Consider the following 22,952-nt stretch of genomic DNA (forward strand, 5'->3'; position numbering starts at 1 on the left):
TTAACTGATTTCTTAAAAAAACCGGCCAAGTGCGAGTCGCGCACCGAGGGTTGCGTACAAACCTGTAGGTAAGTAAATCCTCATCGTGACAATCGAGTCATAGTTATGGTATTTTTATTGCAAAATGAAATCCTTAACATTACAATACGGAAAGCTGGAGGAGCATAAATTAAAGATATAGCTCTAAAATTAAGGTTTTCGGAATTTTCCCTTTATCTGTGCTATAAAACCTTGCTTCATGCCAAGTTTCGAGATTCCAGGACTGGAAGTACCCTTTAGGTTTTGATTCCCTTGCGAGTAGTTGTGAGTTTGAAAATATGCGGCTTAAATTGCTGTTTCTTTTGATTGCGTTGACATAGAAGTTTGATTTTGTTACAGCTTAAAGGTATTATAGATCTGAGTATTTGATGTAAATTTCAGCTTAATATCTCTACGCATTTCTGAGAAAGGGTCTTGACAGACGGACGGACAGACTGACAACAAAGTCATCCTAAGAGTTCCGTTTTTCCTTTTGTGGTACGGAACCCTAAAAATGCCATAGGCTATTCTGGGAAAATATACAGTGGCACTTTTATTCTGGTAATTTTTTTACATGAGCAAAGCCGCGGGCAACAATTAGTTTAAAATCACTAATCCTTTACCATTAACTTTAAATGTAAACATAGATAAATATCGAGAAACCCTGATGAACCAACTTTAGATACCGGCCTAGGGATAAAACGAGATGGTCACGTTTGGAGTTACAGTGACAATCGAGATCTAGGCGGTCACGGATCAGTTTTGGTAGATTACTGTCTTCATAAAATTAAGAAGAGATAACAGGTAATACATTGTTGGATGAGAAATATTTGATATACGTAGTCCATAGTTCGAAGTGGAACGGACTGCCGAGACGAATGTCTGTAGCTCCAAAACCTAGGGGCTCTCTGGCTTTTCTAAAGTTAAGTGTATATTCTTAGTGAATTACGGCTTGCTTTAACGGTGAAGGAAAACATCGTGAGGTAACCTGCATACCTGAGTTTTCTATAGGAGTTTCAAGAGTACGTGTATGCTACACTAGGCTAGTGTGGTGAACTAACGCCTTATCCTCTAAGTAGTAGAGGAGGCCCGTGCCCAGCATTGGGTCAGCAATGGCGAAGCGTCCATACGACCCATACGGCTAATCTTCTAGATTTATTTACGTTTGTCTTTTATTCTGTTAACTTAGCCACGATATGTTAAATAAATATTTTTGCCTCGGGTTACCTTTTGAAAAAATTTACTCTTCGCCACTGTGAGACATTATATAATACAGGGCTGATATTTCACATTACTATGATATAAGAATCTCGGTTCTACACTTCCAACATTCAATTAAAATACGGTCGATTTTCGCCTATTTGGTGTAAGGCGGCCACTATTAATTATACAGTTTTGTACACTTTAACATACAATCTTGCCTCTTCAGCTATCTGTGAATGAAAATGAAAATCTCAACCAACCTGTTAAAGGATACTCGTGATGAATGGTTAGCCAAGACTGTAAGTAAAGGATAATTAAGAAATAATTAGTGATTATGAATTGGATAAAAAAATATTTAAATGATTTTTATAGACCGTTAATTAAACTCGGTGGCGTAGTTGTAATTGTACACGTTACAAGAACGACTACCGCGCTGAGGCTCTGGGTTTGAATCCCGGGTCGAGCTAAAACAAATACAACTGGGATTTTGCGTTTAAAAAAACTCAGTCCGCAACTCTGTGTCCAGGGGAAATTGACGTTGGTCCTGCGCCTGATCTCTCTCCGGTTATGTCGGATTGCCGTCTCACAGGACTATGAAAGTGAAAGAACAGAGAGAGATGTATATTGCGCACACACTTGTGCACTATAGTTTCGCGTACCTGGCTGATATCCATTGAGACTGGCCGCCGAGGCCGAAATTTGGTTAGGAAGTAATCAATCATGACGATAAACTTGCTATGACATAATGGGACGGAATACAGTTACAAATTGATTTGAATCGAAATATTCTTTATCTGCATACTTACGTGGGCCACTATGGCGGGTTTTAACACCTTGTGTACGATGGTCGCTATCTGGGCGGATATAAAATATATCCTACCACTAGCAAATTAAAGTAACAAAAAGTGGGACTACTTACATAAAATTTTCGCTTTACTTTGATAAAAAATCGAGATTTTGCAAGTCACGACCCAAGTCTAGTAATTATTTAATATGCTTAATTTGTTTACAGAGTGCTACAATAAATACGGTAAATCCTATAATAGATAGAATAATGGAAGACGAGTCCGTGGAGGGCGTTATTATGACTAATAAAGAAGGTATTATACATTATGATTATTTAGCTTAACTAGCAATTTCAATTAGGCGCCGACTCCAAAATTGGTAACCAGTATATAGTTTGTGGCGGCACAATACATATCACCGCCATCTATTCGACTTCAATGGAACTACGAGAAGACCGATATGGCATAGACATAATTGTGATAATACATACTAATCACGTTAGATGGCGACAGACGATACTGGCTAGCGATAGCAGAATTTGCACGACGCGCAGTATATATACCTTTCCGAATAGGAACCGTCGGTGGGGCCGCGGCCGGTAAGGCGCAACCTCTGCCTGATTGGAGATCTTCCCCTTCCATAGAGGAACGCAACCATCTGTTCTTCTACAGCGGCGGCAAAACCATAAGCCGCTTAAAGCCTATGATAAATTGTTTTAGTGGTTTTAAAGGCGGTATTATTTTTTTGTATGATATTAGTAAAAAGCAGAATTACTTTTCAGGTGCTCCAATATTAACAAACGTTAGTCTAACTACAGCCACGAATTATGGATTATCGTTCAATAGATATGGAAACATGGCGCAGAACTATATTAAAGAATTGGTTTGTTATTTAAATCTTAATACCTAGTAGTTTAGTTGATTTTGTATTTTTCTTTTTTGAACTGGATACACAGAATGAATGTATGTACCTTTTGACGTAGAAAATGGATCGAACCATACTGAGTTTTATCATAATTGTCGACCTAAGGAAGGTAATTGGAGGGAGGTGGTGTTCTTTAAACCCCCATATATTCGGTCACTCACGATACAATACTAGTTAATTTCTGTTTTGACAGTATCAGTCAAATAAATTGTTCTTTTGTCGAAAGTATAACGTTTGTGTTGTGGTTACTCTTATGGATCTTACTTTAGCGATGTTTATGTTGTGACAATTCTTATGGATTTTATTTTAGCGAAGTTTATGTTGTGACAACTTTTATGGCCTTTGCTATAGCGAAGTTTGAGTTGTGACAAGTCTTATAGCCCTCACTTACGCGATGTTTGTGTTGTGACAACTCTCATGGCCTTTACTTTAACAACGTTTGTTTTGTGACAACTTGTGACTTTTACTTTAACGAAGTATGTGTTGCGACAATTCTCATGGCCCTTAATTTACCGAATTCATGTTGTGGCAATTCTTATGGCTTTAATTTAATCGCTTTTACAGTTAATGTTCATACAAACTGGTTGTAGCTCTGTATTTTCAGGATCCGTTCGACGCGGTTATAGTGATGCGAATAAATACTAAGAAAATAGAGATCATGGTGGCACCGGATCCTGAGTTCAACATCATAGTTATACAACACACTCGCCACAAAAACAAAAACTCATTGATAAGAATATTAAAAATAAATAATTTTACAAGAATGTACTTTTATATTTTACAGTCTAGCAGGTAATGGAACGGTCTGCCGAGATGATTGTTTGCAAGTTTAAAACCAAGGCATTTCTGACTGTTCGAAGTTACGTGTGTATTGTTTTTCAAATTATTTTTCGCTTTAACGATGCTAGGAAACCTCCATATCTGAGAATTATCCATAAATTCGAGGGTGTCCAGGGTTCGCCAACGTACACTATGAATACATGTTAAAATGTGGGGTAATAATACGAAGCTAGGGTAGTAAAAGTGGGGTAGGAATAGGACTCCAGAAATTTTCATACGGATTTCGATGATAGAAATGTATCTATACCTATTAATCTGCACTAGGCCAGTGTGGTAGCTGCCTAGATATTTAAAATCGAAACAGTATTATTAGAATAAGAAACATTTATCATATACGCCATCTATTAGTAGAAGTTAGTACCAGTAGAGTATGTAATATAAAATTTACTTTTCACGATGGCGCGAATAGATGACGCTGTAATAAACATGTACATGGCTTGAGTTCTGATGTTCTTTGCAATAAGTTTACTTTAGCCCTATCTAGATGGCGTATTTTAAACTCGTTGAACACTGTCGAGAAAGAGTTGGTATACTGAGTGATTGATATACAATTATAATTAAAGAATTAGTACAGAAATATAAATGTGCACACATGAAAACGCCAATGATCCGCATAAAGGCATAGCCTGACTAGCAAAATAAATAAGCTTGTTTATATTGGCTTTTTCGTAAGTTACCGTTGTCAGTACTAGAAATTAGTTTCATATTTCACCGCAACATGGCAACGACTCTTAGTTTCTGTTATATAAACTACGCCGACTGCAAACGACATAGAGACTTAAATTCAGTAACAACCTTTATTTCCAGACACCACGCGGCAGATGTTTGCGAGGTTTGCTTACATGCCATCATCATGCAAACATCACTTTTTGTGATGTATGTCTTTATTTCGAATTAATTAAACAGGGGAGAAACTATGACCTTCTTTTCAGACTTTTATTTCGTCTAATGATCTGACACGGATCTGCTGTTATAAAAAACACGGATGATGCAAAATGAAAAATTTTCACAGATATTTTTGTCTAAAATAGTTTGTTAATCTTGGCTGAAGCAAAGGAACAAATAAATCAGCCTCAGTGAAACTGTATACAGTAGAGTATTTCTTAAAATAAATGTAATCTGTAAAAATAGACTTGTAATCTACTGTAAATCGTCGTCTAAAGGATTTCATTTTTTTATATACCTCCGCACTAAAATGTTATTAAGAACATCTTAAACAACTCGAGCGTCCTTCAATAGGCTATCAGACGCCATGTTCTGATCTTTAACGGTTCATTTCGCATCGGAATTTGTAATATCATGTGGCTTGGTATTTACCTGGACACCGAGGCATTTTAATATACTGCAGGAATAGCTGAATGCATTTTCTTTTCGCACAATTGAGCGATCAGGCTAGGAGATTGCTATGAGCGGAAATATATATGGGATTGCTATGTTATAAGACCGAACAAAATTACAGTTTGTTTTCATGTTACCATTCATATTACATTAACATTAGTGCATTGTATTTAATGGTAACAAAGTCTTCGTTGCAGGACATTGTAGTTAGTAAAATACATACTTATAAATTTTACTTCGTTGTAGTTTGTAAAATACAAATAAATGTTACTTGATGTTTCAAAGACAGGCCGTTGACAATTGGAGAAGTACAGCCCCAAAACAACGCGACTTGTAAGTCGGTGTTGTTTGATTTTGAGGTTTGTGATTGGTCGAGAGACCGATGCGTCGGTCACGTGTTCGTTTCTCAACCAATTAGAATAAAACGACGCGGAGCAAAGCCATGTTTTTTTTGCTACATTCTATGCTCACTGTTGTTTTAAGCATGCGTAAATATACGTCGAGGTAGTTCTAGTAACAAATGGAGATATTGGCTCGATGGTCTACGGAATTATTTCAACAGCAGGGCTTCTTACGACGTAAGAAGATATCCAACAATCCTGATGTACTTTTTTAGGTCAAAACTGCTGTTTTGAGTTCTATATGATTCAGTGGCGAAAGATGAAATTTGCGAAAGGGGACCCGAGATAACATATAAGTACTAATATGCATAAATGCTGTCTGCAATCCGTTCTAATGATAGATTCTACATAAATCCTACTTAAAGAGAAGTCGGCAAGAATTGGGTTATATAGAACCTCCGATATGTTTATAGGCGCTTTTATTGCTTACGACAAGGCCAGCGGCTTACTCGTTTTCTAATTCAGATGTAAGTATATAAGGCGAGTTTGAAAAATCTTATCCGGCAAGTCTGTTTGATCAGAAAAATAGTTTCTTGAGGGATAATGCTAATGCATCACTTGGTAATGCTGGACTCGTATCAATCGTTCTATGAGCTGTACGAGCGTACGATGAATTTTAAAACTGGAAATTTTTCGCTAAGCGTGTATTTTTGTGGATATGGTGATTCCGTATGTCACACTTATATTTCACATATAATATCACGCATTCATCCCCAAAGGGGTATGCAGAGGCGCTTCCGGGGCATTCACTTTTCGCCAAGTTAGTTCCGTCCCATAATGTGATAGGGGGCGAGCCTATCGCCATATCGACACTTAACTACGAGCTTTTGCTGGAGGTTCCACGCACTTAAAAGTTTTCCTGGGATACAAATTCTATGGCACTCAGGAGTAATATAGCTTCCTATTAGTGAAAGAATTTTCAAAATCGGTTCAGTAGTCTCAGACATTAGGTTACACAAACCTACAAACGTTTGCTTTTTGTAATATTAGTATAGATATAATTAATGTACGTACGTAGTATGTATGTTCAGTACCCAAAATGGCTGGAACAATTTCAATTTATTTATTTTGGCAATATTGAGTTTTCAGATTAGGTTAGCGGTGATCCTGCGAAGTTTTGACGCCAACACACCACCAGTAATCTGGCTAAATAGGGATTTGAACACTAACTTCGCTACCCGTGCGAAGCTGAAGCGCTAGGTTTAAATAAAATAAAAATCTTTTCGGATAATAATCTTAGTTTTAAATAAAATGTAATTGTATGTGTTTTGGTATTTCAAAGTGTAAACTAGCTGTAAATAAGTTCAGTAGAAACCAGTTATAATGACTCCGGTTATAGCGACGCATCGTTTATAACGACTAAATAGTAAGGTCTCTTTAAATAAATGCATATAAAAGCGTACCGATCATAACGTCTATCGGATATAGCGTCAGTTCGGTGATCCCTTCGATGTCGCTATAAGCGGTTTTTCTTACTTTGAATGACGAGACGAGCTTGCCGTTCGCCTGATGGTAAGCGACTGCCCATACATAGTAGAAACACCATCCAAAACCTTGAATTACGAAGTATTGTTTGGTATTCCACTGCACTCGCCATACTGACACATGAGATGTTACGTCGTATTATGTCCAGTAGTTACATTGGCTACAATATCCTTCAAACCTGAACACAACAGTGACTACTACTGCTTAGTGGCAGAAATAGACATTGCAGTGGTACCTACTCAGGCGAACTCTCACATATGAGAGACCTATCACCACCTGTTTCCCGCATTGAAGAAAAAATATCTAACAAAGTTTTCAGGTTAACTCAACGGTACCCAAAAATAAGCCCTCATGTTCAGTGCTAGCTAATATTTTATTTAAAAGCCGAGAAAATATTAGGGCAGCACTACTCAACATTCAGCCAGCAAGACATTTTCAAGGGAACGATAAACATTTTAACAGGATTAAATCTTAAGTCGTGTCGTTTAAATTCTTTGTAAAACAGCTTCTGCGGTGTAGTGGCTTTCTAACTAAATATAAAAGTTCTCATCATTTACTTTTGATTATATTTTTAATATTTTGCCTTGCAAAGGACAAAAGAAGATGTGCTGAGCTGACTGCCAATCTTCACTAGTTGGAGTCACTACAAGAAGAATTATATTTTATTTATTGAATATGTTTGGCTAGCGGCTTTGTTCATCTAGATTTCTGAGAAATATGAAAAAGGCTTGCAATACCACATCATGGGATATAAATGACAAGAAATAGGAGTATTAGTTCCACTTCTGCCTACCTCGGGGATGAAGGTGTGAGTTTTTCAAGGCAAAGTGATCCCACTGACCTGATGGTAAGTGGAGTGGGGTCCAATAGAATATCGACTGACTATAGTTGATTACCCCTCGATAGTCGACATAATTATGCCGGCCTGTTAGAACTAGATATACGTAGGCTGATCCCGGAATGCGACACACTTACATGGGCTACAACGGGTTTTAATACCGTGTATAGAGGTCGCTATCCGGGCGGATATAAAATATATCCTACCACCAGCAAAATAGAGGCACTAGGGTACTGAACTCATGAGTTTCACAGCAAAAGTAGATTAAATGATACGGCACAATGAACTCATTGTTTAACTAACAATACGATGATTAGATAACAATTGTTAATATAACTTAACGCGAGGTAAATTGTGTTCAATAACTAAAACTTTAATGTGTTGTGTTTAATATAGATACTAATTTATATCAGTAACAATTCGTCGTGGTTTAGTAGGTGTGTTTTAGACTAGAATCGAAAGATCTAGGTTTAATTTCGAGGTTGGGTAAGATTTTGTGGCGTTATGGAACGGCTTTGAACCTAAGGCGTTTTATTTAAAAAACATTTTACGTCGTTAAAATTTTATTAAAATCTAATATTTTAATTATTCCTAATATAAAATAATTTGTTGCTCAAATCAAATTTGAGTTAATAATTTTGAGATTCAACATTATATCTGAAAGATAATCAAAGGTTCCGTATCTGTCTTCGTAAACGTTTCTTTTAAAGGTGTAATAATTTATTCGTGTGTTGGTAGTAAAGCCAAGAGAAAAGGAAATTCAAAATTCGAACACATTTGTCACCAACTGAAACGTTCCTTCCCGCCATATTTTACGGTCCGCCGCGCCCCCATACGGATGGACACGAAATTCATCGCCGGTGCAACAATGGCTGGATTCCCAGTTGAAATTATATCTGTAATTATGTGTTGGATGTCATAGTAAATTACAAAATGATATAAATCAATTGATTATAGAACCTTGCTTGTTTATGATCAAGCAAAGGCGTGCATTGATGGAGCGCAGGAGAAACTCATAACTTCGTTTGGGTGATGTGAGTACTTTATATTTTTACCGTGTGACGGTTGCCAAACGTTGAAATTCCTATCTACTATTGCGGTATACTTAGGTCTTCGACTGCTATATTCTTAATAAAACATTACCATCCTTCGCGCTGTCGGGTAAATAGGTAATAAATTCTAGGACTTGTTCAATAAACCGGCCTAAGTTAGAACAGATTTCAAGTTATCTAACTCTGATCTTAATAATTCATGAATACTAAAATAAGTTTTGTTTGATCTAAGGGCCCTTTACATTGACGCAATAGTTCAATAATTCAGACCATTCTTTTTGGTGGGAAATGAAATGGCTGCATGTTATATAATTTTTTCTTCTTTTATTATTAAAGTTTATATCTGGTCACTATACTTGACGTCTCATAGTTAATTTTTTTTTAATTATGTTCCATGGGGAATCGGCTAAGGTCAAACATCATACTGCCAAGTTATACATAAAAATAATAAATAAAAGTAGATTTTGATATTCCGCCATTTTTACAGGCAGAGGAAACAACCAATATGCCAGCACCTTACACCTAATAAAACATTAAAAGTGTTCGTGTCGCGTTCCTGAAAATTTTGATCCCGATTTTATGTACCGTAGGTACAATGTGCTAATATTTTATGAGGCCGGACCGAGGCTGTGTCTTGATGCATTTTAAAACAAAGTCCGTTGTCGGACCGGCGGAATGAATAATATATAGCGAAGTACTAGATGTCATCGGCGATACTGTGGTAATGAAGATTAAAATTTAATTTCGTCTGTGTTTGTGCTGATTACTTACTTGTTTTTGGTATTATTTCCGTTGTGAAAAGAAATGAAATTATACTTTACAGCTAATTGTTTGTTACTTAATATTTGCAAGCGCCGGCAGCCTGTAATTAAGATAGGCAGCAATTTAGTACTTATTAATTTACATAATAGCTAAAAATATTATCTATAGTATACCTACCTATGACTTGTTGGCTTCCAATAATAAATGAAATGCAATGAACTGCTGCAATGCAGTTAATGTATCTATAGAATAAAATACTCGTCCAATGTTAAGTAAGTAGGAATATACCTATTACATAGCGACAAAGCAGATTGAAAAACTCCACGTTTATTAAAAAAAAAATTGTAAAAAAGACGTAAAATGATTTTAAATCTAAAACTATTTTCGACGCGGATTCCTTAGATAAATGCATGCAAACACCATAAGTCCATACGCCGGCAATTCATGTGGTTAAGTTGAAAGCTCAAAGTTATAAATACCGCAAAATATTTCTAAATGTTTTACGCGAGCCGAACTACGGTAACAGGGCAATCAAAGTTTCCTATAATAAGTGCAAAAACACAGGTATTCCATCATCCGACCGCTTTTGTTTTTACTGTAACTATGAAAACATACGGAAGTGTATTGCGGATGGGCCCGCTCCTAAAAAGTTTGAGGTTAGGAATTACACATACACATTATTACGCATTAATAAGCAGAGGCGCAACCAAGGCACCCACTTTTCACCAAGTGTGTTCCGTCCCATGATGTGATAGTGAGCGAGTCTATCGCCATATTAGGCAGCCTGTAAATATGATGGTGACTTCTTCATGAATTGGGAAATTAAAATTAACAACTAAAGTAAAAACGATAAGAGTTGCCAAACACCTCGAAACTTAGATATAGGTAAAAACAAGAGTGTTACTGCGATTGAAAATTATGACTGGAGTTAAAACTTATTACTCTTAATATTAAAACACACGGGGGTGCGTTGTGGCCGGGCCTGCTCCTTCCAATTCCATTTACAAAAACTTTTTTGATATTGATACCTTAAAAGTATTTAAAAGAATGCTCTAATCATAATTTCGCCATTGATACATATTATACCACTGCTGAGTATGATCCTCTTCTACTACTGAGAGGGTTTACGCCTTAGTCCACCACGCTGTCTTAGTGCGTTAGACTTTACATACCTTCGAAATTAGTACATGCCTCAAGACCTTTTCGTTCACCGTTAAATAAAACAATTGATTAACAATACTCATGTAACTTTGAAAAATCATTCGTCGGATTTTGGACCAGCAGACCGTCGTTTCGGCAGTCTATTTGATTATTTTTAAATTTATTGTCGTTTGGAAAAATCAACCGTAAAAGTCCAAACATTTTAAATCGTAATAAAACTTTATTTAGTATCAAAGCGACATAACGCATCATAATAATATGTTATACATAAAAGTAAACAGAGCCTCAAAGTTAGATTAAACCAGACTTAAGTCTCCGGCTTTAAGTTCGCATAGCCCCTATCATTGTGGCTAGCTACTATGATCTAAACTCGAATGAATATATCTGTTATAATATAATTGACAAATGAAGGATCTTGCCGATGGTAAGCTATTTCTGCAGGCAAAGTTGAGTTGTTTGCTTAATTCTTCTGCTAAGGCCTTACTACCATCTCTTACAGGCATCTTATGGTAGCTATTTCTTCTGAGAATGTTTTCCCTACCATCTTTTATAGGCATCTTACGGTAGCTATTTCTTCTGAGAATGTTAAGTTTTTTCGCTTCAATTCTTCGGTCCCTCCTTACACCCATCTTTCATAGCAGTAATGTCATAACCTTACATAGAAATACCTTACCATAAACAGCGTAAAACAAGTTTTAAACCATAATTTTTTATCGAGCTGTTTTGTTTGAGGTCACCATAGATAATTTTTTCAGCGATATTTAAGAGTTTTTTGATTTGACAAAACACATTTTAAATTAGAATTCGTGCTCAAAAGGGGGTGCGCTCGCCCCCTATCACATTATGGGATGAAAATTGGAATACGTACGACGAGCAGTGGGTGCAAACGTTGCGTTTCTGCCTACCTGTTCGGGGATAAAAGGTGTGTGTGTGTGCGTCTGCGCGCGTGCTTATGTGTGTAAAACAATATCAAGTGACGTTATAAGTAAGTAAAGAATTCTAAGATTATATATAGTCCATTGAAAAGTTACATTTGGGGTTGCGTTTTTTAGAGGACGCAATTTTATTTTTTAGAAGTGTAGGGGGGGTCAGTGTAAAGCTAAGTGTTCGCCACCTTATTGTCCGTTGAAATGGTTTTACGATGTATCTCTTAAACTATTTATCTGACAAAAAAAAATTATATACATTTTTTGTTGCAAATTAAATTCTCTACAACTTTGGTCTAGTAACTTTTTGTCGTAGAACTATAAATAAAAAAGTTATAAGCAAAAATGTTAAGCAATTGCTTCATCTGTCCCAAAGCGATTCAGTATCCAAGTAATTCGCGTACAAGCCGACAACCGCGGGTTTGTGTTGTACATATTATGAACCTTATAAACACACGTTCTGATGACGTTGCAATGGACATTGCTTAACATTGAATTTCTTAACATTTTCGCTTATAACTTTTTATTTATAGTTCTACGACAAAAGTTACTAGACCAAAGTTGTAGAGAATTTAATTTGCAACAAAAATGTATATAATTTTTTTGTCAGATAAATAGTTTAAGAGATACATCGTAAAAACCATTTCAACCCAAGATGGCGGCTGTGGGACAAGGGTGGCGACCCCACAAACTTGGTTTTAGCTTAACACTGACCCCCCCTACACTTCTAAAAAATAAAATTGCGTCCTCTAAAAAACGCAAGGTAAGGCCTAAAAAATGTAACATTTCAATGGACTAATAGAGCGGACATTGAGAAGATTGTCATACAAAAGCTTTTCCACATGCGATTCCTCAAGCGAACGTGAAATAAATAGCAAAACACCTATGTCAAATATTATATATTTTTTTCATATCATTATTTGCATGTTTTTGATGCGTATTTTAGCATACTTTCTGTAAATATGTTATTGTATTAATATCTAAGAAAGTTGAGGCATCTTGTTACACGGATATATCAAATAATACAACGACTTATTATAATAATATAATAATAATATCAGCCCTGTAATATATACTTGTCCACTGCTGAGCACGGGCCTCTTCTACTAGTTAGAGGGATTAGGTCTTAGTCCACCACGCTGGCCTAGTGTGGATTGGTAGACTTCACACACCTTCGAAATTCCTATAGACAACTTCTCAGATGTGCAGGTTTCCTCACGAAGTTTTCTTTCGCCGTCAAAGCTAACGATAAATTCACAAAGTATACACACATGATTTAGAAAAGTCAGAGGTGTGTGCTTGCTTGCTTGTGCTTGCTTGGGAGTTGAACCTGTGGACATTCGTCTTGGCAGTCCGTTCCATACCCAACTAGGCTATCGCCGCTTCGGCTAACGACTTCTTACCAATTGGTAATAACTTATAGCACAAATTTGGTCCTAAAGTCCGATCTATAACTATCATGTTTAATGTCTTTGTAGGCGAGTACTAGACGAGGACGCTTAGTACATGCCGTCAGTGATGTTCAGTTTACATTCAAAGGCTGATGTTTATCTTCTGAACAAATAAAAGGCCGGCCAACTCGGCCGAAGGTCCCTTGGAGGAGTTTATGCGTCCATTGTTACAGACATTATTTTCAAATGTTATTTCTGCTATATTTTGATGACCTATTTTTCATTGTATTTCATAAAAGTAAAGTATTTAATAGAAGTATTTGTGTCTTAAATTACAGTACTTTCCCAGAAACGAGCTTGCCGTTCGCCTAATGATAAGCGATATGATCGCCCATAAACAGTAGAAACACCATCCAATACCTTGAATTACAAAGTATTGTTTGGTATTCCACTACGCTCGCCATCCTGAGACATGAGACGTTAAGACTTATTATGTTCAGTAGTTACACTGGCTACAATGTTCTTCAGACTTAACACAACAGTGACTACACACTGCTGCTTGGCGGCAGCAATATACACTGCGGTGGTACCTACCCAGGCGGACTCTCACATATAAGAGAAACTCTCACATATAAAATAAACCTTATACTGTACTGTACCTACCCAGCAGATCTAATGCGCTATACTTTGTACATAAGTTCAATTATTATAATTGCCTATATCCGATGCCTTATCAGATAAGATTAACAAATATTTACGCGATGTCCTTCGAGATACCTTTAGCGTCATCGTTTTATCAACACTTTGATACATGCATTGATATATCCATCTACATCCATAACTATAAATAATCACTGTTTTAGACGGTTTGATAAAGGTGGCGGGATATTTTAGACAAGTTTACCTATGAACATGGAGGGGGGAGGGGGGGTATTATTACTGGATTTTCTGTGGCTGATGATGAATCATCTAAATGTCAACAACATTCGGGTATGAGAAATCATTATGCAAATCATTGTGGTCTGAAACTTGTTAACAAAATACGCCGGTTGGAGAATTTGAAAACCAAGCGTGCAAGATCATATCATCGAATTTCTTGAAGGGATGTCGATTACAATCTCATACGTGTCAAGATATCACGTAAGAACATACAAAGAAGAGCTAAAATTATAAATCAAGCGAGTACAAAACTGTTCCGAACCGCGAAACACGCTCCCACCTCTCCACGATAAGATCCGAAAATAAAATTATATTTCAATGCGAACATTCCCGTAAACATACATTATTGCGAAGAATTGGTAATTTAATGAACGCCTGTGACTTTCTTTTTGAATTAAACTCGTCTATTTTATGTTATATTTAGGGTTACATTGGTTGTCCTTGGAACGCGACTTGTGGCTGTCTCTATATATCTAGTGGTATTAGGTGTGACTAATAAACAAGATTATTTAAAAGACATTGTACTATTATTTATACCAATGGCGAAGGGTCTAAGTATATAACTCGATTCATTATAAATTTTATCCCTAATTTAAAGTATCCATACTTATATAAGTAATTTAAATAGTTGTTTAGAAATCATAATAATTATTCTTATGATTTGTTTTGACGTATCATAAGTGCAACTATGTTCGCCTACGTGATAAATAAAGTATTTTATTTTATTTATTCCTGTCGGCTTCCGTTTATGTAAAATTTATATAGAATCTAATTATTATTAAAGCGATTTGTAGACCGCACTTATGTGTATCAGTACCTATATGTTGAATTCGCTCTCGTAAAATTTCGCCACTGCTCTATCAACTCTATTGCTGAATCAGAATATATTCCATTCAACCTACATACCACAGACTATACCAAGTGCAAACCAAAATAAAAATCGTATATTCTTATCACCGTCACTCTTGAATTAAAAGGAAACTGATAAGTAATCATGTGCGGCCAGTAGTGTGCGAGGAGTGACTGTGTTGTTAACATGTTGTGAAATAATTTACGGATAATGTCTTATAAAGGTAAGTGTTTTAATATATTCCGTATGTATTTACTGTGGCGGCCCTAAACGATGCGAGACCCTGGGAGGAATAAAAATAAGTTTTTATATTTCTTTGAATGTTGACAAGATTGCCGTTCGCCTGATGGTAAGCGATACGACCGCCCATAAACAGTAGAAACACCACCCAACACCTTGAATTACAAAGTATTGTTTGGTATTTCATTACGCTCGCCATCCTGAGACTTGAGATGATATCTCCTGCATACTTGGCTGATTTCCGTTTAGATTGGCCGTCGCTGCCGAAATTCGGTTAAGAAGGAATCATTCATTTGTTAATAGTAGTAGTAGTATATTCTCACATTGTGAAGAGTCGTGTAAAATCCATTATTTTTGTTTTACTATCATTAAGCGGTGGTGTTGTATGTTCATATGTGAGCGTTATACTGCCTCTGTGGCGTAGTTGTATTACGGTGCGTCAGCAGTGCTGAGGTATTGGGTTAGATCCCGGGTCGGGCAGTGAAATTGGGTTTTTCTACTCAGTATCAGCCTGGAGTCTGAAATTTGTGTCTTATATGGCGATAGGCCCCTATCACATTGTGACATGGAATACGTAGTATAGAAAATGCGTGCACCAGTTGCGTCTCTGACTACCCCCTCAAGTATAAAAGGCGTGAGGGTGTATCAATGTTATATATCAAGCTGTCATCTAAAACTTTGATATGGTCTTCGCTGCATTAGATCTGAATTTTATTATTGAGATGTTTGCTCAAAAATAATCAAGTTATGTTAATCTTAAAGAATTTTTCGAGACAAAATTTCCTTAAATTATGGACCAATTAGATTAAGCTTCCCGGTTCCTTATGCCGGCGACTAAATCTCGAGGAGATTCCGCGTCTCACGCGAAATGTGTACTTAAGGAGAACAGAGAGAAAATTATTGTCAATTGAAGTATTATTTTGTGGTAAGTATTTTTTATATTTTGATTTTGAGAATAGCGTCGTGTGCGTGCAGTGTGTAGTCTATTTCAGGTTGACCATTTCATTTTTACTGACTTAAACAATGATGATGTTCTTAAGTTTTTTTTTGTGTTTTTGAAGGAAAGTAGCATTTTAGTATATTATAGGCCGAATCCCTCTCAGTAGTAGAGGAGGCCCGTGTCCAGCATGAAACAGTATATAATACATATTAATATTATTATTTTATAATATACATATACTTATAGGTAAATATAAATCACACAGTAAATATTTTAAGTAACAAATTAATCTTATCAATGTTTTGTTGCACTGATTCGCAAATCAACGCATTATTTAACAATGATTACCTTTTTAACTCAATTACTGATAATTATTATTGTTATTAGTGGTTTACTGTTATAATACACATTTCACGCCTTTATCACTAAAGTGGTAGGCGGAGGTGCAAACTCTGTATGCATTGTCGCCTGTGTATTCCGTGCCGTGTGATTTTTATATTATTATTTTCTACCGACATTTCAAAGACTGCAACCTAAATGTAACCAATATTTTACAGTAATGTAAAATTTTGAACTTAGCTGTTGATAGTCCTTAAAGGCTGCAAAGTCTTCGAAACGTTGCGAGAAAATTATAATATAAATATCACGACGTATTCCGATAAATTATTTTATTTCAATGTCATATTCGCGTGTAATAAAAAATCGTTATTAATTCTCTAAGTTAAATGCGGACACACGTTTAATATTAACAAAAACATATCTTATTACTTAAAACATAAGACTCAACAATCTAGGATCTGGATAGGAATGAGCCAATATTGTGTTTTTCTTGAAATTCCTTCTCGGGACAATCTACCGGTTGAGCGAACAAAGTCGTTGCGTTATAGTGCGGTTGGAATAGTACACTCAGCCACAGACTAAACTAACTTCAAATTTAATCATCTAACGTTAAGTCATCATCATCATCAGGATGTCCACTGCTGAACATGGGCTTCCCTCAAAGATTTCCAGATTGATCTATTGTAAGCGGGTCGCATCCAGCGACCGCCTGCGACTTTAATGAGGTCATCTGTCCACCTCGTGGGTGGACGTCCAACGCTGCGCTAGCCAGTTCGTTACCTCCACCACAGAACCTTCTTGCCCTATCGGCCATCAGTTCTACGAGCTATGTGCCCTAGCCTGCCACTTTAACTTGCTAATCCGATGGGCTATGTCGGTCACTTTCGTTTACGGATCTCCTCATTTCTGGTTCGATCACGAAGCGAAACATCAAGCATAGCCCTCTGCATAACTCGCTGAGCGACTATGAGTTTTCTTATATGGGTCATAGTTTGAGGCCACGTCTTAGTGCTATATGTTATCACGTATGTTAAATATAATCAAAGAATTTATTTTTCTTTCTCTAAAATAAAGTTACTTTTTAGTTTAACTTATGAAAAAAAAAATGTGCCAGAATCAAAATTATGTTGGAGATTTTTAGTTTTGAATTAGTTCAACTACTTTTGTGGCTGACGGTACTTACTAGAAAAGACAGGAGAATTTTTGCTAGATAACACTATATAAGATTCTTAGATATATACGTTTCCTCACGATATTTTTTTCAATGGTTAAAGCAAACGATAATGTATAAACAATAAACAAGTGCCAACTAAATACTAATCACTAATTTATATAAAAAAAAACTCTAACTAATATCATAAAGAATTGTTTATCTAAGAGCCAAAACAGGTATAAAATTAGATATGATTGTTTGCAAATGATAGAGCTGCCAATCATTGTTGAATAGCGATTTTTCCGTATTGCGATTAACAGTAAATCGATTTTGTTATTCGATACATTTATTGCCTTCTTATCAGTGGCGAATGGTCCATATAATCCGATTCCTGCCAGCTTTATTTTCGTAATTTATGTAAAATCTAATTATCATTAGAAAACAAATTTCAGATGACAGATATGCATATTACTAGTACTTATATGTTGTGTGGCTTCCTTTTCAGAAAATTTCACCATTTGCCACTGTTTCATATACTTTGAAGAGATTTTAAAGATAATAATATTCTTTGCTAACATGAAAATCAAATAAAAAAATAATAATTTGAGATGGGTTTATAGGTCAGAGGTTTTGCATAAGTTTTTTACCACCAAGAGAAATCAATCTCTATTGAATAATGAGTAACTATAGCCTAAACTATCTCTATAGTAATATCTGTAAGATCAGATCTGTAAGCAACGATAGTACATATGTCAAAATCGATTAAATCAATTTCAAATCGATTATAATCGATACGAAATCGATAATTAAAATTCAAACAATTCTCAGCGTGGCCTTCACGCCTGTTAGTATAACCATGAGATGACTAGCATCACATGTTTCGTGAGAATTTTCCTTAACAGTGCCTTACGAGTTAGGTTTAAGTTTTAAAAAAGAGTATTCATTATGTGATGTGTAATGTGTACACGAGGATTGATATCTACGTTGTTTCCTAGAGGTATTTAAACAAAATATATTACTTAATTAACATATTTTACTACCTATGCTTGTAGTTCCGCCCATGTATATGTCAGTTTTTGGTATATACATGGTCATTTGACGTTGCGTTTCTAAATGGAACAACATACTTATCTACTTGGAAAGAATACGTTATAATAAGTTACTAAGCCGTAGATTTAAAACAAAAAAGTGCAAGTTTCGAACAAAATAAATATGAATAAAAAGTAATTTTAATTTTACGCGCCCTAATACCATTACTATTACTTTAAAAGAATTCGTCGCAGCGGCAACGTCATATTTTCAGTCAGATATAAACTTACACACATGGCATATTCGCATTAAACTACAAAATGATAAAAAAATCAGAAAACTAAAACCAGGATTTTTGGTGAAAATATTCGTTATTAATGAATGATTTTTGGCACAATGTCAACAAAGGTGAAGACGAGTATGTGGTTTTATCTGAGGGTTTCATGTAAATTAGTAATAACGCAATGTCAAAATGACCCTGTATATTAGTATAATACTGAGAAATTATCATAATCAGATTATTATTTTTGCAGCTTAGCACTTTCAAACAAAATCTTAAGTGTCATTAATAATTAAGCGATTAAGAGATTTGTGTATGAATATTGAATTATTTTGCGTAAGAAATAAGTGACCCACACTTTATATAATAATATCAGTCCTGAATTATATACTGTCTCACTGCTGGGCACAGGCCTTCTTTACTAGTGACAGCGATTTGGCCTTAATCCACCACGCTGGCCTTGTGCGGATTGGTAGACTTCACACACCATCAAAATTCCTATAGAGGACTTCTCAGGTATGCAGGTTTCCTCACAATATTTTCCTTCACCGTTAAAGCAAGCAATTATGTGTGTCTTACAACAAAGAATACACACATATAAAATATTGTTTCAAATTCTCGCCAAAAAATATCTGACTCGTGAAGGATTTGAACCTCCGCCCTCCGATGGTCAAGCAAATGTTTATATCGGCGCTCTTACCTACTGAGCTAACGAGTCTTGTAGTCACTGCAGCAAATATAAAAGCATTTGGAGTATCATGACGTCACTTCGCGTCATACTCTATATTTAGGGAAGTTGGAATAAATTACAACTGCAATATTGCGGGCGTCATCAAATACATGTCTTCGGTTTAATAATATATTGGCTGTACAGGAAACTACATTTAAATAAAGTTTTATGACTTTGAATGACGAGAAGATTATACTGTTCGCCTGATGGTAAGCGATACGACCGCCTATAAACAGTAGAAACACATCCAACACCTTGAGTTACAAAATATTGTTTGGTATTACATTGCGCTCGCCACCCCGAGACATGAGATGTCAATTAGTTACACTAGCTACAATGTTCTTCAAACCGGAACACAACAGTGACTACACACTTCTGCTTGGCGACAGAAATAGACATTACGGTGGTACCTACCCAGGCGGACTCACTCTCAGAGACCCACCACCAGTCTTAAAATATGTTATGTTTCGTATCTCACGTCCGAACAATGTCTTTCTTTTTCCTTATGTGGTGTTCTAAAGTCTACCCATGAATATTGGGAGCATACCTTCTTTAAATTAGAAAGCATGGAACTCTACTATTGCAATCGTCACTCTGAGAACTTAGATTTTAAATCTCATGATATCAGACCAAAATAAAAAAAACATTGCAAGCACACCACTTCAGGTGAAAATGAATGTACCTCTCCTAGCCGAATTTCAGCCAAAGCGCGGCGGCCAATATTAACGAAGGTCAACCAGGTGCGCTGTATATGTTTTATAAAATTGATTTACTTACCTTTGTAATCTGGATGTCTACTCATTCCCCCATGCATTTTGGTGCATGATTTGCACGGGGCATGATGCTCGTTAGCTCTTAGTTTTGTAATGTTTATGCCTTTGGCGCCCGTGGCATCACAAAACGGCCCAGCGGAAGATCAGCGCTGGTTTTTTATCAGCATATGCTGAGCTGGGTTCGCTTTTGTGACGAGCAAATAGATTTAAGTGTATTAAATTTGTAATTACCTATATTATGTAATTTTGCTTGTTACAAATAAATATTTTCTTTCTTTCATAATGATCAAGCGTGTGAGACTCATAGCCGTACCGCGTACGCATTATAACCACGCCACCGTGGCAATCAAAATAAACACTGCGATAATAAACACAGATTTAAAAGGACTTTCGCATACAAGAAAACCAAATATTGTTTTTTTCTGTATTTTTATTCCTTTGATTTTCTTAGATGTAGAAACCGGCATCACTGAAGAAGGGAAGACGATGAGAACCGCCGACCGCTCCTTGGTGACGGAGATGGCAGCAGCATCAGCCGAGCTCGTCCGCCAAGACCCAGGCATCTTGGTCTCGTGAATACCACGCAGTAAGAAAACACATCAACCATAGTATCTTTTACCTTTCTAGAAATAGGCAGATTCGTTACTACACCGAATTTTATTTTCAGATGTATAGCTTAGACTCGTTTAAGTATTTATTTATTTTATTTGGACTACTAATAAAACATACACCATATATATTTATTTGTTACATGAAACAATAAGTAATTGCCGCAGTCTCAATATGACTGCCCATGACCAGCAGTAACTCCACTGAGATTTGCATGGAATTGTAGACTCGACATTAAGTAGAGTCCGGTCTCATAATACTCAATGTCAAAAAGAAATAGTTAAAAAGATGATACGTCTCTACAACTTCTCCCAAACCTGGTCTTAAAAAATCCAATGAACTAAAGAGGGTAGACAGAAATTATAACCTAAATCTTCCAGGAACGCAAGGCAGCTACCGAAACTGACGCTCCCGGACATGACGCCATCATCAGTGTCATCCACAGTCCACAATACTCCAGTGGGAGAGTCTGCCAGCACCATGAGCAAGCCTTGGAGACGTGGCGATAGGAGACTGAGGAGGCTGAATACTGAACTCCTGGAGGCCATTGAGGGTCATGATGTGGAGCAGGTGGAAAAGTAAGAAAGCTAAACGTATAACATAGACTTGTTTTGGGCATGGTTCCGCTTGCGTTAATATTCTTGAGCAGTAATCAAAAAGTATGAGCTTTCCATAAGCAAAGTATAGATCCAAACATTGTCTTCTATTAATACAAACTTTATCTTAGTTTAGTTTTATATTTAAAAATCCGGTTCTTTTTAGTATTTTAAAGGTCTTTAGCCATCTCTAACATTTTTGACTAACTTTACTATAGAGTAAAAACCTTTGTTTATGCAAATAGCCACTTCAATTTGTAGGCTTTTAAATTCTGGAGCAAACCCCAACGCCACCTGCCGGCTGGACCTGGTCTCCGCTTGCCACATGGCGGCGCTGATAGGCGGAGACGCGCTCGGCCTGCTCGTCAAGTTCGGAGCTGAGAAACTTCGGATTGACCGGTTGGGAAGAACACCTCTTCATCTTGCAGCGTTGGCTGGCAACGCGAGACAGGTGGCTATACTCCTGGACTTTCCTGAAGGTAAGATCCTGATAGAGTACCTTTTGGTCTGTAGGTGCTGTGGGCTGATAGGTCTTGGGTTTGATTCTCAAGTCTAGTCTATATAACATTTAACAGTTGATGTCGAGGAGGCTACTCGGAAATGTTACAAAAAATTGTGCTTAAAGTGTTGTAAGAATGTGTTGCGCCAAAGACATAAACAGTTAGTCATCAGGACCGTGCTCCAAAAGTTATTACCATTGGTAATAAGTCGCTGTCTTATTTGGAATGGCTTTAAGACACGATGTCATAGCGTCCTTAGATATTAATACAAAAATAACATATTTACAGACAATATGCTAATATGTGTATTAAAACGTGCTAATCACGATTTGGAAAAATACATAAAGTATATGACAATGTTGTTTGGCATTCCGCGGTAGATTGCGTAACCTTCGCATGAGCGTAAAATTTCTGCATGAGAATCTTGCCAATGTCCGCTCTGTATAACCTTAGAACTGTGTTGCGCGGACCCAGCCCCGGATCTAGAGGGGGCAAGCCGATGCCCATGCTCCGGGCGGCGAATTCGGAGAGCGGCAAATTCAAACACAGCAGGCAAATACTCAACTCATCATGACCGCATCTTTGATTAGTGGCACGTCCAGTACATTAAACACATACATTATTTTCCGCGGGGCCCGAAATGATGGTGATGACAAAGGTAAAAATACAGGATGGGGGCGGCATTTTCTAGATTTTGCGTCGCCTTGAAAAAAATTAAGATCCAGGTCTGCGCTGACCACATTCTAGCAAATAAAAGTATCATTTAACGTACGCTCAACAGCTAACTCGATTATTAGTCTTGTTTAAACTTGTTTTAGTGTTGAGGTGATTAGGAATTGCTTAAATAGC

The 22,952-nt window shown here is 36.6% G+C and overlaps 2 protein-coding genes across 2 annotated transcripts; both read left to right on the forward strand.

Annotated features, from left to right (window-relative positions):
• The first annotated feature begins 719 nt into the window (after positions 1 to 719).
• Positions 720 to 20,974, forward strand: LOC119192202 (dynein light chain roadblock-type 1-like). Its single transcript, XM_037446035.1, has 6 exons — positions 720 to 822; positions 1,448 to 1,520; positions 2,234 to 2,321; positions 2,789 to 2,889; positions 3,536 to 3,638; positions 20,850 to 20,974. Exons 2-6 carry the CDS (start codon positions 1,458 to 1,460, stop codon positions 20,972 to 20,974), a joined length of 480 nt encoding a protein of 159 aa, XP_037301932.1. The 5' UTR covers positions 720 to 822; positions 1,448 to 1,457.
• LOC119192203 (ankyrin repeat domain-containing protein 54-like) lies at positions 18,448 to 22,082 on the forward strand (the record flags this gene model as incomplete). The annotated part of the gene is made up of 4 exons (XM_037446036.1): positions 18,448 to 18,583; positions 20,850 to 20,984; positions 21,388 to 21,585; positions 21,865 to 22,082. Coding segments are annotated over exons 3-4 (379 nt in total), but the record flags the coding sequence as incomplete, so codon positions are not given.
• Between the last annotated feature and the right edge of the window lie 870 nt (positions 22,083 to 22,952).

This window comes from Manduca sexta, unplaced genomic scaffold (genome assembly GCF_014839805.1).
Source record: "Manduca sexta isolate Smith_Timp_Sample1 unplaced genomic scaffold, JHU_Msex_v1.0 HiC_scaffold_2481, whole genome shotgun sequence".
NCBI classification, from domain to species: Eukaryota; Metazoa; Arthropoda; class Insecta; order Lepidoptera; family Sphingidae; genus Manduca; species Manduca sexta.